Here is an 18,822-nt window from a genome sequence, read left to right on the forward strand (position 1 = left end):
ATCTCATTATATTTTCTTCTCAATGGCAACATGTTTCAGTTTAACTTCTGTTATGAGGTTTTGATCTTAGTTGTTAATGTTTTACCCATAAATATGTATAAAGACTAGATGTCTCACCCGCGCTGCTGGACAATTGAGTGGAACGTTCTCATTTGGTGGCCATCTTTACCACAGGCAGCTTGCTCACTCGTAGCATTGAGTTTTAATGGTGCAGGTACTTTTAAATGACCATAACTTGCTTAATTTTTTTTATTGATTTTCAAACGGTTTGGTTTGTTATAAACGTCAAAGATGTACCTATGACACTGCAAACTTATACTAACAAAAAACATGTTAAAGCATCCAGAACTATAGCCATGTTAATAACGTTTGTAAGAAACCAAACCATTTGAAAATTGGTAGAAAAGTGAGCAAGTTATGGTCATTTAAAAGTACCTGCACCATCAAAACTCAATGCTACGAGTGCGCGAGCTGCCTGTGGTAAGATGGCCGCCAGGTGATGACGTTAGAGAGTCCGCCGTAACACATCTAGCCTTTATACATATCTATGGTTTTACCATTTCATGAACTCAATGCATCGTAAAGCTACCGTAGCCACCAAAGGACAAACACGATTATACAGTATTGCACTTCTGTCAAGAGATCCTTTGAAAGTTACACAATGCACCTTTAAGCTGACTTGATGCTCTTGCTAAGTGCCTGTTTTTTAACTCCTGTTCTTCATGAGCATTTTGTCATTTTTTGTCACTTACTAGTATTTCTCAATGATTTAATACATGTATCCTACATTGGACTATTAATGTTGATCTTAACTGTATCTATGAATAGTTAAATGTTTAATAGTACAAAATGTGTGTTTGCAATTTAGTTTTTTTTCTCTTACAGGAATTCTTTGTTAGGAGACATACGAGACAGATGAGGCAGAAGAGACATCTCATCCATCGGCACCATCCATTTTTTTACCACAGATTAGAATATAAGGTAGGTTGTCATGTGTTTTTTATCGTTCCCAAACAACCTGAGTATAGTTCTGATATTTAACTCTTACAGTCATCATTTGTCAGCAATTTACATTAGAAACGCTGTGGAATTAACTATATTGATTATTTCACAAATGGACCACAAAACCAGTCATCATTTGCACAGGTATATTTGTAGAAATAGCCAAAAATGCATTGTATGGGTCAAAATTATCAATTGTTTATTTCATGCCAAAAATCATTAGGATATTAAATAAAGATCATGTTTCATGAAGATATGTTGTAAATTCCCTACTGTGAATGTATTTTTGATTAGTAATATTACATTCAACATGTGGACTGCTCTCTTCCATGGTCTCCGAATGAATGAGGATATCGTCGATGTACACAATGACCCAGCGATCTAGCATGTCCCGGAAAACATAATTTATGAAAGATTGGAACACAGACGGACTTGATAGATAGCCGAAGGGCATCACTAAGTATTCATAGTGTCCAGATTGTGTGGAGAAAGCGGTCTTCCATTCATCCCCTTCTTTGATACGAAAGAGGTTGTAGGCGTTCCTTAGATCTAACTTGGTGAAGTATTTCACTTTCCTGAGTTGTTCTAGGGCAGATGGTACAAGAGGTAAGGGATAACGAAACTTAACAGTAATCAGTAATTTTTAACGAAAAAGAAGCCAGATGAAGCAGGTGAAACAGAATGACGAATAAATCCCTTTTCCAGCTCCTCTTCTATGTACTTCTCCACGGCTTCGGATTCAGGTTGTGACAAAGGAAAGATACGACCTTTAGGTGGTGTAGTGTTAGGCAGAAGTTCAATGGTACAGTCGCTAGGGCGGTGTGGTGGTAAACTGGTGGCTTTAGCTTTACTGAATGCTTCAGCTAGGTCGTGGTATACCTCAGGAAGTCCAGGTATTTCAGAGGGCTGTGAAGTAGTAATGGTGGAATTAATTTGGAGTGGTACCTCAGTGGGTTGACAGTGTAGAGAGCAAGAGCTATCCCAATGGATAATTTGATGATCCTTCCAAGAGATGACGGGATTGTGAATTTGAAGCCAGGGTAAACCCAGAATGAGGGGATGAGATGATGTGGAAGCGGATTAGTTCCTGATGGTCTGAACCTGTCTGTAAACTGATATCATTGGTGGTGAATTTAATTCTCCCCTCCCCTAAGGGACGGTCGTCTATCGCTTCCACTGCCAAATGAGAGAGACATTTAGTTAACGGAATCTCATTTAGCTTGGCGAACTTCTCTGACATGAAATTTCCAGCTGCACCGGAGTCAATAAGGGCCAGAGCCTCAATCGTTCTCCCCTGTATTATTCGTTGTACTGAAATCTGAACTGTATTGTGAGATCGAGAGGTAAAGATGTTGGCACTCACCATGGTAGGACAGGTAGATAGAAGGTGTCCGGGTTTACCACAGTACAAACAGAGTTGGCTGTGAAGTTGGCGTTCTCTCTCTTCTGGGGTGAGATGGGTATAACCAAGCTGCATGCGTTCGGTACTTTCAGTCGTTGCGGTGTGTAATGATGTGCGACGGGTTCTTAGCAGATTGTCAATTTGAATGGACAGATCCATGAATTCAGATAAATTTCTTCCTTCATCGCGACAAGCCAGCTCAGATTGTAACTCACGGTTTAGTCCCTTGCGGTAAATAAGCTTGAGTGGTTTCTCATCCCAACCTGCTTGAGCCGCGAGAGTACGGAAAGCCAGTGCGTAGTCAGCTGCCAATTGATTTTCCTGAGATATGTTCAATAATCGCTCCTCTGCGCTCTCTCCTCCGGCGGCGTGCTCAAATACGTTGCGAAACTAAGTAAGGAAATGGTTAAATGAGGGAAATACTGATCCATCTTCCTTCCAAACCGCAGTAGCCCATTCTAAAGCCTTACCGGTGAGTAACGAACAAACAAATGCTATCCGATTGGCATCGCTGGGAAAGAGAGATTGTTGTTGTGTTACAAAGAGAGAGCATTGTATCAGAAAACCCTTACATTTTCCGGGATCGCCATTGAACTTGTCCCGGAGAGCTAAGCGGGGATTGGCAGTCATGCCGGCTGAAGTGAGAGGAGTCGAAGCTGGAACGGCAGTAGTGGGATTTCAATTTTATTCATGGAAAACCCCTTGAGCTGCAGCATCTAATTTTCAAGGTGGACCAGCCATGGGGGAAATACCTCTCAAACCCTGAAGAGCAGAGACTAGTTCCTCCGTGAGATTGGTGAGTCGCGCCAGCTGTTGTTGATGGCCTGCTTACTGTTGAGCTTGTGCAGAGAGCTCCGTGGAAAGTTGAGAGACAGCCGCTGGATCACTTTGTGGCGAAGTCTGTAATGATGTACCGTGAGGCGGAGGATCCATTTGCAGTCTTTATTATCTCTCAATATAAACAGAACAGGTTAAAAACCAACAATAACAATGCAAGGGACAGGCAAACTCGTATTCGTATAACAGGCAGTGAAGTCAGGACAGGCAGCAAACAATCGTAATAATCAGTAAACAGATCAAAGTAACAAACAACAAACAAATAAACAAACAGGATAACACTCAGAAATGATAGCCGTGGCAAATCAAGACTTCGCAGTGAGTTCAAGTTCAAGTGGAGGATTTAAGCAGTTCATGTTGGATGCAGGTGGAAACATAATCAGTCCCGGTATGTGGAATCATGGGAAGTGTAGTCCGAAATGAGCATTAAAACTCGGGGGATGGCTCCCTCTGGTGGTGATCGGGGGACGAGGCGGGCGCCTCGTTCATGACAGCTAAAGACTTGACCTGGAAAGTTTTAAAGGATTCCAGATTTCAAATCGTTGTATCTCCTATCATCAAATATTATCCTATCCTAACAAAGTTTATTTATTCAAGCGGGTATATTCCAAAAAAGCATATTTATTTAGCTTTCAGATGATGTAAACAATGACCCCCCTTATGGTCACATGTCACAAATAATCTGAACTCTTTTCCATGTAGGACTATGACTGTGTTATGATGGTAAAACACCCAGAGAAGTCCACTGGTAAGTGGAAAGTTGAAGACTGTAAAGATGAGAGAGGTTTCATCTGCAAGAGGAACACAGGTTAGATGATGAAAAGACATCACTGCATAAATGTTATAACTTTAACTCAATCCAATCACATTGATTAAAGAAAACACATAAGTATATGGGTCACTTGTTGATCTCTTATGGCGCTATTCCATTGCATAGTACCCCACGGTTTGGTCTGGGTCAGGTCAGCTTACATTTGGGGGCTTTTCCACTGGGTGCAGTACGTAGTACCCAACACTTTTTTAGTACCACCTTGGTTGGGGTTCCAAGCGATCCAATCTGATACCAAAAAGTGACATGAAAACACTGTAGATCACTGATTAGTTTGAGAGAATCTTCACTACCAGCGTCATCGCTCTAATATAAAAGATTAGCCTGAACTTTATGCTAGCTTGGGCTGTCTCAAGTAAACCTGTTGTCATCTGTGCTTTGCTGTAAGTTCCCAAACTCCCTTTTAGCGACAAAAAACATCCAGGTTGAGAATCAGGAACACCATCCCAGTCTTTTCCAGAATTGCCGGTTGTGGCGACACATTCGCGGTGAGCACGTCCACATATATGCTTAAATGCAACTTAAATTAGTGTTTGTACAGAAACTGTCATGTGATACAGAAGTAGTGATAAATGCAATGTGTAAACATCTATTTGTGGTGGCCAATTTTAATTTGTTGGCGGACTGAGAAATAGCGTTAAATGAATGAGAGTGTAGAACGACGCTTTCACTTGTATGATTTCACAGCAGTAGGCAGCGCAAATATAACGACACGTCTATAATCCCCCCCACTCCGAAGTGTTACAAAACTCAATGGAAAAGCTAACCAAGCCAAAGTGAGGTGAGCTGACCCGATCCAAACCGTGGGGTACTATGCAATGGAAAAGCGTCATTACTGTAGATAATCTGTAAGTATTTTGATTGTGTTTTAGACTCTCAGCTGTCCGCTCCCGTGACCACAGCAGTACCACAGAAATACTTCAGTCTGGGCAATGATTCATATAAGGTCCAGCTGGAGAAGATGAGCTGGGATGAAGCGAGAAGACAGTGTAAAGCTGATGATGCTGATCTTGCGAGTGTACTGGACTCCATCAGTCAGGCGTACACCAGCCTACAAGTCGACAAACTCAAAGAACCTTTGTGGATCGGACTCAACAGTAACCTGGTAATAAATTCATCTCTCTTCACAATAAACACATTCATGTAATATCATATACTGTATACACACTGCAGAAATGATTTTACTAACATATGAGTGTGGTAATGTGCTTTTTCAGACAGATGGACGCTATCGCTGGGTGGATAACTGGCTTCTAAGATACAGTAAATGGGCTACAGGAGAACCCAAAAACAATTTAGCTTGTGTTTATATTGACACGGATGGAGACTGGAAAACTGCAACGTGCAACAACACATATTATTTCCTCTGTAAACGATCAGCAGGTATTTTACAAATAATAATTTATAATAATCCGGTCCTTTAAAGAAATAAACTTCTTTTGGTCATTTGAAAGATTTTAAAATCAAAGATACTTTAATGACAAACTATATTCTTGTCTACAGAAGAAGTTTTAAACATTTAAACATAAATCTTTAGATTAAAATATTTTGAATATTGAGCCTCAATTTATATTTAAATTAGAAATATTTGAATCATATATTAAAGCAGCTTATGTCATAACTATTGTGCAGTGATATATTTAAGTTTATGACAGTTTATCATAGTTTTAATTGACAGTTTTACTTTAAGAGAGATTTGATATACTAACCCCTCACACGGTCTACAGTTTTTGTCCCTACAGATCCTCCTCAGCTGCCGGGTAACTGCCCCGAATCAGATCAGACGAAAAGTTGGATCCCATTTAGAGGACACTGCTATACGTTCATGACCTCCACGAGAGACATCTGGGCTAAAGCCACAGTAGAATGTATGAGAATGGGTAAGAGGCTTCATCCTCCTCCAAATGAAATTATTAAAGGTGTTGTAGAATATAAAACTGTATTTATCTAGACACAAATCATTAATAAGAGTTCAGAACATGTAATGAAATACCATAAGCCTTAAACACATTTGTTTCCTCCTTGTGTAAAACTTGTGCATACAAAAGACTGCTGGACAGTCATGATGGCCGCCCCGCAATATTAAATTACACATTAAATTAATTACTATGTTGTTACAATACTAAAAAGAAAGTTGTGACTGCTGAGTCAGCGCTACACAGCAAAATCTGGAACCTCAGAATAACTTAATTTCAACACTTTAAAAGTGTCTCATGGGGTCCACTCCCAATAGAGTTATTTTAACACTTTTGAAAGTGTTGGCACATTGACTCTTTTAAAGTGTTAGCAATTGACACTATACAGAGTTAAAAATCCAACTATAAATTTACACTGATAAATGTTAAATATTTTTTGTTTGTTAAAAATTAACTCCCTCGGTGTAATTTGTTAACTCCAATGTAGTGTTATTTTTTAATACTATGGTGTTAATATGGTAAATGTAAAGACAGAAACATATTACGGTACTTTTGGGACAAAAAACTTTATTTTTAAACAGTTTAATGTTACAATACAGCAGTATAATCGATCATTATCATTATAAAACTGTTAAGGATTTTTTTTTAAATGTCATCTGATCAACATTTATTTATGACAGAAAAATTGTTCTCAATGTATCATGCATTTAAGTGTTCATTAATTAACATATATTAACATCCGAGACAACTAAAAAGCACATTCCCAATGTATTAGAAAAGTACAGATATTTTTAAACACAGTTTATGGGATCCTTCAGTTCATACAAACAAGTTTGACTTCATTTCAATCCAAAATCCATGTTGGTCTTCACATAATAACAGCAGAATATGATGAACCAGTAGCTGTAAGGAGGTGATATGATCCTCTGTGTCAGGGTTTTAGTTCTGTTTAGTTTGTTTCAATTCATGTTCATCATTGCTTCTTGTGTTTGTTACCTTTAATTAGTCTCACCTGTGTTTGTTAATCATTATCATTAGTTACAGCTGCTTGTCATTAACACTCACCCTTTATAGTTTGCCCTCATGTGCCTGTCCATTGTCTGATCTCGTCTGTATGTACCCTTGTCATCGTGTTTTGCTGTCCATCGTCATTAAAGTCCTGTAAGTTTCTGTAATCCCTGCCTTTGTCGTCTTTAAGTTAAGAGAACTGTGACAGAAGATCAGACCAAACGTTTGTGGCGTGTTAGTGTTCCCCTCCGTGTTTCAAGTTAGAGTTTTTTGTTTTCCGGAAAATCAGTTTCGTTTTTAGTTTATTTATGGATTTTTCGTTGAACTCATCACTCGGTTTGGAGCAGGGAGACCGTCCGAGCGCTTCGGACGGTCCAACGGACCATCGCCACCCCCAGAGACCAGACGGAACTCACCCTACCCGGAACTCCTGCCCACCGCAGGTGGAGAACCCGGCAGTGCGACCTGTGAGCCAGAGCTACCCTCGGAGCCCAGCGTCGCCGAAACCCTGGATGTTCCCCCTGACCAGGTTGCGTGACCAGAGTTTCCGGGGTGCCACCGCGGGAGCTGCTAATGACGTCAGGGAGGACGTCCATCTCCCCGCCGCTGAGGGTGAGCCAATAACGGTCCCTGGGGTTTATTACATCTGCTCGGATTGTGCTTTGGACATTTCCCACCCCTCATCGTCACCACTGGTTCCGTCCAGCCCGCCCCTCGTAAGTCGCTGTTGGTCAGCGCTGCCGGTCCCGTCCGGTTTCCCTTTTGGATTTCCCACACCAGCCAATCCGAAGCTACGTCAGCGGACACAGCGTCACACCTCAGCTCATCCTCAGCGCGTCACCGGCGCTGGTTCGTCGGAGCCGAGGTGTGCCTCTCTGCCCACTGTCTCGGGGGTTTCTCCAGTTCTCCTCCCCCGCTCCCTGAGACCTAGAGGTCGCCTCGGCTCGTCGGACCAGCGGCCTCACTTCGGGTCTCTCCTCCCTCCTCTCCGTCAGCTCCCGTCCCCACTACGACGTCACCAGGCTTCGGTCACCCCTCTGGTTCCGCCCCTGGTCAGTCGTCGTCCTGCCCTCACCTCTGGGTTTTCCTCGTTCCCCTGTGTATCCCTCACTCCACCCTTCCGGCTCGCTGGGCTCCTCCTTCCCGAAGACGTCACCACGGGACTCCCTAGCTCTGGCTCCGCCTCGTGGCTCCGGAATCCTCCTGCGTCTCGGTCGGGAGACCCACCAGCTCCGCCCCGTCCCTCCGGATCCTCGGCTTCCCCCGGGTTCTCCGCTCGCGTGGCCCTGCCCTGGATCCTCCCTCCGTTGTCCACGCTGTCGTCTGTCCCCAGGGTGGGACTAGGACTTCCATCACCCTGGCGCCCTCCGCCAGCGTCTCCACCCTGGGGCTTCGTCTCGTCTGGTCTTTGGGTCCTGCTCTAGACCTTCCCTCACCTTTTCATCACAGTTTTTTGGACACTTTCATTTTTGTTTGTTGCTCCCTCCCATTCGCCTATATTGTTGTTTCATCTACGGCGCGAGGTCGCGCCTACCGGGAGGGGGCGTACTGTCAGGGTTTTAGTTCTGTTTAGTTTGTTTCAATTCATGTTCATCATTGCTTCTTGTGTTTGTTACCTTTAATTAGTCTCACCTGTGTTTGTTAATCATTATCATTAGTTACAGCTGCTTGTCATTAACACTCACCCTTTATAGTTTGCCCTCATGTGCCTGTCCATTGTCTGATCTCGTCTGTATGTACCCTTGTCATCGTGTTTTGCTGTCCATCGTCATTAAAGTCCTGTAAGTTTCTGTAATCCCTGCCTTTGTCATCTTTTAGTTAAGAGAACTGTGACACTCTGTCAGATCTTCAGACTAGATATTGAACTTTTCTGTTAATAAAACAAAAATAAAAGGGAAACATTCATTATTAAAAAAAACATAAAAAATGCATTACAGAATTCACATACAGAACACATTACAAAATACTTTGAAAATAGTTATACACATGGCCGTAGCCAGCTATGAGGTCACAGAGGTCCGGACCTCTGTAATTTTTTCATATAAAAAAAATTTGAAGTTCTCTGAATGACTAATTAGTTTTTCAAAAAGAATCTGCATATATAATTAAGTTTGGACAGTTTACTGTATAGTTTAGTGTAAAATGACGAAGATTGGTTTAAGGTGTGACGGCGCGGGTACAGAATTTGCAATGTTGCCTGATCCTATTGTTAAAAATCCTCTTTAGATGTAGTGTTTTAGCAATTAATTGTGACACTTTGACATTATCTATAAAGTGATTGTAAGGTGTAGTGTTAGCAATTTCTCTGATTTATTTCTGAAATACAAGGTTGGACGAACTTTGTTTTTTTAGGCCAATTATTTTTGCTTGTTTTTTGTACTAATATCTGGCAACATGGAAACTGAAGTAATAAATAATCCAGCAGTCCCAGTCCATCCTCCAAAACAGAGTGTGTACCCAAAGTATAAAAAGATGTATTTTAAGACAGAATATTTTAGATCCCAGGTAAAAATAAAGTATGCTTAAATGTACTTAAACAACTTAAATACTAGCAAGTACATTTGTAAGTTATGTAAAGTTATGCTACAAATATACTTATTAAAAGTAAAGATTTACTAAGTGTACTTAAAAAGTGTATTTTATTTAAGTGCACTTTTTTCACATGGGATAGCATTTGTTAACTCTTAACACCCCACCCTGGACCTCTGTAATTTTCAAACCCTGGCTACGGGCATGGTTATACATTTATGTTTTGCACAAAAATACTCACTTTGTTAAAAAATTTCTCTTCGTCTGAAGAAATTTTCATGTAGGCCTATTTCTGTGCTCCTCCAAAGTTCCCAAAGCAAATCTCCTGCACACATTAATGGATTTAAAAATATATATTTTAAACTTAAACAGCATATAAAGCAAAAAAACATTATACGAGTATGAATTGCTCCATCTGAGAAGACCTAAACTCAACTGCTGCATTCATATAATGACAATAACACATGACTCTTGATACTCTTGAATGTTAAACTTGATACTAACAGCAATATAAAATATATCACCTCACAAATCTCAAATGTAATTGATCAAAATTTTATTTATTGAACATTTGCTTACCATTTACAGTGAAAGAGATGACCTTCTGCTTGAACGGCATCATCCAAAAACACGGTTCCGTGTGTGCTGTAAAAGGGGGAGGACTTCTCTATTTAACACCCTAGGAGTTAACAAACTCCACTAACAAAACACTGTAGGAGTTAATTTTTTTTAAAAAGTGGTAACACTCTGTTTTGACACCAACTCTTTATTTTTATAGAGTTAAATAAAATAGTTTTAACTCAATCCAGTGTTAAATTAACTCCGAACTCTTTATATTTCCATTAACACCGTAATTTTAACTCTGCTAAATTTGCTGTGTATATGTGTGAGGGTAGGCTAGACAGATGAACCCAAACGCAACAATGTCAGGGAAAAACAGAAAACACTTTATTTTAAACACTAACAAAACAAAGACCCACGAGAGGGTACACGACATGAAACATGAAACACTTAACTTCTACTAGATTGCCAGACTTGACTAGAACATAGTCAACAAGATACAGAACACAATGAACCTGCACAGAACTAAAGATACACTGACATTAAATAGAAGAAGGCAAACAAGATAACAAGCGGGAACAGGTGATGGGAGAAAACCAATGATTACTAACAAGCAGGAGAACGAGGGGGCGGGGTCACAGGACAAGACACCGGAGGCACATGCCAAACACAAAAACAAGGCATGAACCTCCCCACAAGGCCAGGGACTGCCAGAACTCTGCCACCATGACAAAATACAAATATAACAAGACTTCAAGGCAGAGTCCTGACAATATGTCAGTTAATGCTATATGCTAGTTAATGCTCAGCCCAGTCACACAAAATTACGAACCTATAGTCACGTAATTTTTTTATTCTATTTTGTGATACTGTCTCAAATTTCCGAGTTTTTTTGTGATCATGATCACGAATTTTATTGTCGCTTCGGTTTAGGGTTAGATTTACATAAAATGACATCCTTACCAAACCCAACTCTAACCCTAACGCCAACGGACAATGTTTTAAAATTTAGAAAATATAAAAAAGCAGAAAAAGTAGTATAAACCAGTACTTAAAGTGACATCCTAACGCAAACACCAAATCTAACCCTAAACCATATGGAAGGTTTTTTTGGTCTTTTTTAAATTAATTAATTAAATTATAAAATAATTAATTAAATTATAAAATAATTAATTAAATTATAAAATAATTAATTAAATTATAAAATAAAAAATAAAATCACAAAATATGTCCCAAATTTGAAAATGAAATGCTAAAATAAAAATTAAAACATTATAATAAATTATTTCATTTTCATTTTTAACTTGATGAAGCATCATTCCGGCCAAATTGAAAAATGTAATTAAATTGATGATTTGACATTTCATTTTCAATATAATCTTGAGTCAAGACTGACAATATTAAAATAAAAAGGCAAGCTTGAAAAGAAATCTTTAAATACATTTTTTAAAAGGCTTTTTATTCATGCCCAAGCAATAATAGGGACAAAATTAAAATGTAAAGTTGAGTTTTAATTTCATGTTCTGTTTTTCTTTTTCATTTTCGTTTTAATTTTCGTGTTCATTTTTATTTTCAACTTGTATGCAAATTCAATGTTAGTCAGTGGGTGGGGCTTACTTGCTTAAAAAAGGGGGATTGGCTGCAGCAGTTGTTCAGTGTTGCCAGCTCAGTGGCTGTGTTGCTTGCCAGCTTGGCGACCTTGTTGCTGCGTCTGGCGACTTTTGGACTCATTTGGCCGGACTTGGCGATTGTTTGGATGAGTGTTTGCTTCACATCTGTACAGATAGTCTACTGTGTCGATTGTACTGGCCCACGAGTGCCGGGTGGCGCTCTCACGGTGAAATGTGCGTCTACCCTCTGTGCATGGAGCAACATTTAAACTGTACGAGCTGACGCGTGGATTGTTTACATTTCAAAGGAGGAACAAACATTAAAAGAAGCTGGTCCGCTGTTATGTATGTGCATATGTTTACACATCTGATCCGGTGTGGCGTCCCCTTACGAAAATTAACCATGGTTTTATTGTGGTAAAAGTGTAGTAACCATGGTTTTTTGGTCAATTGATTATGAGCAAAACCATGGTTTTACTACACTAACCATGGTTTAACTATGGTTTTTGAAAACCATGGTTGTCAAAGCCATGGTTATTTTGTGGTAACCATGGTTTTACTACAGTAACCATGGTTTTTTGGTCTTAACTGTAGTAAAACCATGGTTAATTTTCGTAAGGGTCAGTCATTCTCATATGCATACACATACATCACGCGGTGTGATAATCGTGCAATACATGCGCCGAAATCCGGGAAGGACTGGTGTATCATATGCTCTCAAAATTGAAATTTGCCGTGTAGCACGATAATCACACTGCGTGTTATTTGTATGCATTTCATGAGAATGGACATACACAGCGACCAGTAACCCACCTTTGCAGCGGGCACACCGGAGCAGACTTCAGCCTTTGTGACGAGGTTCAGCTTCGGCCCAGTTTTAAACCCTGCATATTTGTAAGTGGTCCTCATTTGTAACGCTGATTTCTTGGCTGTGACCGTACGGGATTTTGTTTTACCGCGGTGAAGAAGCAACAAAATCACGCGGTAGGGTGTTACAGCACAACAACCCACCCAGTAAGCAGTAATCTTATACATTATTAAAACAACAAATTATATTAGCAATAACAACATGAAATAATATGCATTTCTATATGCCGTGAAATCACCGCACCGCATTTATGTGCGTGGCTCGTCTTTTACGCTTCAGCTATGGTCAGAACTGCAGCCTATGTTGTGTCCAGTGCAGTGTACAGAGTAGACCCCGAAAGACTCACATTGGGGTGATACTTGTGGGGTGGTACAGACAGCACAGATAATGTTCATTTAAAAGTAAGTGACTGTTTGTGTATGTCTGCAATTCATTGAACTGACGCCTCATCGGATCAGATGTGTGAAAATACGCATATACATAACAGCGGACCAGCCTCTTTTAATGTTTGTTCCTCCCTTGAAATGCAAACAATGTACTCGAATCTCATCCACGCGTCAGCTCGCACAGTCCAAATGCCGCCCCATGCACAGAGGGCACACCCCACCATGACAGCGCCACCCGGCACTCGCCGGCCAGCACAATCGACACAGTAGACTATCTGTACAGATGTGAAGCAAACACTCATCCAAACAATCGCCAAGTCCGGCCAAATGAGTCCAAAAGTCGCCAGATGCAGCAACAAGGTCGCCAAGCCGGCAAGCAACACAGCCACCGAGCCGGCAACACCGAACACTGCTTCAGCCAATACCCTTTTTTAAGCAAGTAAGCCCCACCCACTGACTAACATTGAATTTGCATACAAGTTGAAAATAAAAATGAACACAAAAATTAAAACGAAAATGAAAATGAAAAAGAAAAACAGAACATGAAATTAAAACTGAACTTTACATTTGAATTTTGTCCCTATTATTGCTAGGGCATGAATAAAAAGCCTTTTAAAAATCTATTTAAAGATTCCTTTTCAAGCTTGCCTTTTTATTTTAATATTGTCAGTCTTGACTCAAGATTATATTGAAAATGAAATGTCAAATCATCAATTTAATTAATTTTTTAAATTTGGCCGGAATGATGCTTCATCAAGATAAAAATGAAAATGAAATAATTTAATATAATGTTTTAATTTTTATTTTAGCATTTCATTTTCAAATTTGGGACATATTTTGCGATTTTATTTTTTATTTTATAATTTAATTAATTATTTTATAATTTAATTAATTATTTTATAATTTAATTAATTATTTTATAATTTAATTAATTATTTTATAATTTAATTAATTAATTTAAAAAAGACCAAAAAAAACTTCCATAAAACCAAAGCGAAAATGGTTTAAAAATAGGACAAAAAAGTTGAGTAACCGATCCGTGACAATAACACATAAACAGAAATTTGTGATACGATCATGAAAAACCGCGGAAATTCGTGACAATATCACGAAAATAATAAAAAAATTGCGTGACTATACATAATTTTGTGAGTCTGGGTAGCAATGCTATATGTTACTTAAAGGGGAAGTCCAATCTAGACATTTTAGGCTGTTATCACGGGTAATTTATGTCCATTTTGCATTTTACATGAGAAAAAAAAAGAAATTTGCACGATTTCGATTATAAGATTGATAGTGTGTTGAAGCGGAATTTTCGAAACGGTTTTTAATGGACTCAATTAACCAGAATGCACTGCGCGAAACTGCTGCAAGCTAACGTTAGCTCATCCTGTGCAGCTGTCAATCAAAGAACGTTATCATCTACTGTCAATCATCTCGCCTCAAGACCCGCCCCCATTTAGAACGTTCAGAATTATGTAGTCGTGCATTTTTCGTCCGGTGATTTGACGACGCGTCAAATCACTGTTACTGTAGCAGTTAAATGCTTTAATTTTTTTATATGGAGTTAGTACATTTGATGGCAGCAGAATCAACTACATATATGTCATGAAATATAGTGTTTGAGCATAATGTTGTTTTAGTGTGGATTTCCGCTTTAATGCTATATGCTAGCCTTTAGTCTAAAGTTCTTCTATTGATGTTACGCTGATTACCCTGATTTACGCGTAAACGGCGCGTGTTTTTTTCGGCGCCCATGTTAAGAAGTTAAAGCATGTACACTGCACGTGTGAGCAGCGTGTGCTCGCGTGGCAGGAGGGTCGCTGAAGCAGCAGTCCTGCGATAGTTTCGGCATCGGCTCTATTTTTGCTGCGCTGCTCACGCTCAATTAAAGTGACAGTGCATTGTTTATGCTTTAAATGGTCGTGGAGTGAACTGAGTGAATTGTTTTATTTTATCGTAAAACTTCAGAGAAACAGGTTTAATAATGTGCTTTTTATGTCTATAATTGTGTATTGTGTATTTATTACTGTTACAACTTGTAACAACCACAATTTCCATCTTGTACCATCTACATTCCTGTTTTTACTTATAGTGATCACAGACTATAATCACAGCTGTTTATCCAGTCAAGTGGGGGTTAAAGGTGTGGTCTTCTGATTGATCAGTTTGAATGTATCATGTTAGGTTTAGTCACATGATCAAGGGATAGAAAATAAAGGTCTTAGTTTTCATGAGATCTGGGCTTTTGCTTTCTGCCCTCTGCTTTTCTTCTTCACCTGAGTTCTTGGGTTTAGGCCATTAGGCCAAGATTCCAGTTCTTAATGGTGATTCTCTTTCTTCTAAACTTTCTTTCTTTCTCTGTTCTCTATACTATCAGGTAATATCCACATACATTGGAAACAATTAATTGTTTGTATTAAGTACCATTTCATCCATTTATAGTGTAACCATTTCAAGTGTAACTTTAAGTCAGTACTGTTATTAAACCTTTTCATTTAGAAATCTGTTGTTTAGCTTTGATTTAGTGTTAATACTTAAACGCTACATATTGCAATTCAATATATTTATATTCTAGCAATGCTCTCCCAGATATTTTGCTATTATAACTGCACTTATTTCCGCCGTTGGTATAGGTTGCAGAAGGGTAATAATTGACCAGAAATACACAGTTTTATAATATCCTGCTGTTAACATTTCTCAGTCATTTTGGCGTTCCTACAGACTGAACCACTGTAGTATCCGCACATCTGAATGTGTAGTGCAGTAAATGGACAAATGTTTTAATGTTACTGTGTTGTTGTTTTGTTGTTTCTCATCTTTAACATTCAGAACTTTAGTTTAACGTTTGAACGATTGGTTTTAAAAGCAGATACAGTGAGTTATCTGTCATTTCAGGTGCATCTTTATTGAGTATTGAGGATCCAATAGAATCACAGTTTATACGACAAAACCTGGAGATCCTGCAGGATGAAGTCAAGTCAGTCTGGATTGGACTTCACCGCAGTCATAAGGGTCAGAACGAGCCTTCATCTAAACCAATACAACACATTTAAAATCACAGAGATATTGAAGTGATGTTTGTGTGTGACAGGTGATTGGATGTGGATTGATAATACGGTTGTGGATTACACAAACTGGAAACCGCAGATGCGGGGTGATGCTGAAAAATGTGTCGAAGTTCAGTCAGAGACTGGGATGTGGAGCACCAGCAGCTGTGATAATCGCAGAGGTTATATCTGCAAGACTGCTAAAGGTCTGACAAATAAACTAACAAATAATTTTACAAATACAAGTCTTACAAATAATCTGCATTAATATCACATCACCTTACTGTATGTTAATATCTACATGTGTCTTTATTAACAGTTATACCACCAACAGAGAAGCCATCAGTCTCAGGTATGATGAACTACATCTGCAGCGTTTAATTATAACCTGTGAAAAGTGTTCAGGAGTTAACAGTGCTGAAACAACACATCTATACTGTTAACACATTTAACATGTTTATCATCTTCTGTCGAAGTTTATTTACTTGAAACAACACTAAATTTATTTTGATTTTCCAGTTACATCAACAACTCAGAAGTTATCAGTCCCAGGTATGATGAACTCAATGTCAGTCACATTTATACAACAATGATGTAGTAAAATGTTTCATTTGTGTTTCTAGTAGACATGACAATGTTATTAAAACGATATGCCTTTACACAGATCAATAATAACAACTACAAATGCTTTATTATGCTTGAAAAAAGTTTCCTGTTTTTCATAGAAAATGTTGTTGTGTAAATGTGGCCCTACAGTAGATTTTATTGCGGTATGACCTATGTAAAGTGTTCATGAGATAACAGTGCTAAAACAACAGATCTCTACTGATAACACATTTATCATGTTTAGAGAAAGACCTCCCGTCAGCTGATTTAACTATAAATCAAATGTACTCTGTTTCATACTGTTGTAATAGGTTGCAAATGAACTGAATTAAGTATCTACTTTGTCATGACAGCTAAATATGTGTCATTTTTAAAGTGGGGGGTATAAATGGTTTTATATGGTTAATTTATTTGTTTTTTTATCTGTTTTTAATCAGTAATATGTTTTTTAATGTTGTATTGCAGATCATCACAAAGATGAAAGGTCTTATGGATCGACTGGCATTGCTGTAGGGGTCGTGTTGGTTATCATCGCTATCGCCGGCCTTGCTGGGTTTTTGCTCTTTAAGAAAAATTCCAGGACTGTGATTGGACGGTTTGACGGCAGATTCTATAATAATCTCCCCGAGCCTCTTGCAGTTTTTGATAGTAAAGAATCAGCTGCCAACATTGAAGAATCAATATGAATAACACATAAACACACGCAGCCATTAGTTTAAATGTAATGCGCAATTATGCTCGGGGCCGTCATGCACCTAAATGTTTTACGGGGGAACACCTACGCTTCATAGTGTAATCAATATTATTAATGTCAATGAAACATCAAAACATTTTATACGCCAAATTCTTATATAGCCTACACAGACAAAAAGAAAAACATTTAATGAATGACTTTATTGCTATTTTACACATGAATGAAAAACTTTTACTTTTTGTAATAAAACATTTATATTCTTCTTTTGAATTAATGTGCATGTTGTTTTTTTTTTTTGTGATAGCACTTTACAATATGGTTCCATCTGTTAACATTAGTTAACTACATCAGTTAACATAAACTACATCAGTTAACATAAACTAACAATACTTCTACAGCATTTTAGTCTTTGTTCACGTTCATTTCAATATTAACAAAAACATTTTTAAAGGCCCACTGAAGTGCCTTGGAACATGCAGAATTATTTGATGTAGTGACGTCATTTCCACGTCACTTTTCCCCTTTTACAATAACCAATACCGTTTTGTTTATGACACAATCCAGCAAAGCTTGTGCGCACCACAATTGTATTAAAATAAAGTCAAATAGATTCCTGATTTAGATATAATATCTGTTATTACAGAATAAAAACAATAACAACATGGATGTGTCAGGGTAATCCGTGTTCTGTTTGTGTCTGTTCTGATTGTTGTCACCTGGACATTCATTCATTGATTAATTACCTGCCTCATCACAGCTGTTTGTCCGCACCTTTATAAAACCCATTCACTGTCTCTGCTTAAAAGCACATATAGACAAAATGTTAACTAAAAACATTGTATTATCTTATAGCTGTAAATTTTTGCCAGATGGACATTACTGTGAAACTCATCAAAATACTTCCTAATTATAACATTGACACATGTTTTCTGAAAAGGTTTTACCATACAGTTAAAAAACATGGTTACTGTAGTAAAACCATGTTTATATGCATGTTATCTCTGGTTGTAAGGAGCTGAACCATAACTTGTGTTGTGATGATGCGCACGTTACTGTATTAAAACTGTTACTGTAGTAAAACCATGGTTTTGCTAATTGTAATAAATACATCAAAAGGTCTACTGCCAAATAACTCTTTAAGAGATACAGAACATCAAGTAAACAAATTTAAAAGTATGGATAAAATAAAACCACAACAACTGTCAGAAAAACTATAACAAACAACAGATCTTACAATTCTCTTAAAAACTAAGGCATGATCAGACTCCAGAGGTAAAATTCACCTAAATTTGCATACTTTAGACATAATGTGCATTGTTTTAAAATGCTATCAGGAGTCACAAAACTTCTTGCGTGAATGACTGTGTTTTTTTTTAACACGTAAGTTCCCTGCTGGTTTTAGCTGGTTTAAGATGGAAATAGCTGGTTTTAGCTGGTCAAGTTGGTCTCCCAGCCTGGGGTGTATTCCAGAAAGCAGGGTTAACCGTGAACTTTGGGTTGATCAACCCCAAACTTGCTTACTCA

General features: G+C 38.4%; 1 protein-coding gene across 2 annotated transcripts in view; it reads left to right on the forward strand.

The window, feature by feature from the left end:
- Positions 1-17,560, forward strand: part of LOC129453357 (macrophage mannose receptor 1) — a 54,099-nt gene extending 36,539 nt beyond the window's left edge. For both annotated transcript variants that reach the window (XM_073859574.1, XM_073859575.1), the window contains 10 exons: positions 886-981; positions 3,944-4,049; positions 4,943-5,175; positions 5,288-5,453; positions 5,798-5,950; positions 15,847-15,963; positions 16,043-16,204; positions 16,318-16,350; positions 16,518-16,550; positions 17,070-17,560. In XM_073859574.1, the coding sequence (XP_073715675.1) occupies positions 886-981; positions 3,944-4,049; positions 4,943-5,175; positions 5,288-5,453; positions 5,798-5,950; positions 15,847-15,963; positions 16,043-16,204; positions 16,318-16,350; positions 16,518-16,550; positions 17,070-17,290 (1,320 nt within the window). In that variant the 3' untranslated portion in view covers positions 17,291-17,560. The remainder of the gene's footprint in view (positions 1-885; positions 982-3,943; positions 4,050-4,942; positions 5,176-5,287; positions 5,454-5,797; positions 5,951-15,846; positions 15,964-16,042; positions 16,205-16,317; positions 16,351-16,517; positions 16,551-17,069) is intronic.
- Positions 17,561-18,822: the final 1,262 nt, after the last annotated feature.

The sequence above is a fragment of the Misgurnus anguillicaudatus genome, chromosome 21 (genome assembly GCF_027580225.2).
Source record: "Misgurnus anguillicaudatus chromosome 21, ASM2758022v2, whole genome shotgun sequence".
NCBI classification, from domain to species: Eukaryota; Metazoa; Chordata; class Actinopteri; order Cypriniformes; family Cobitidae; genus Misgurnus; species Misgurnus anguillicaudatus.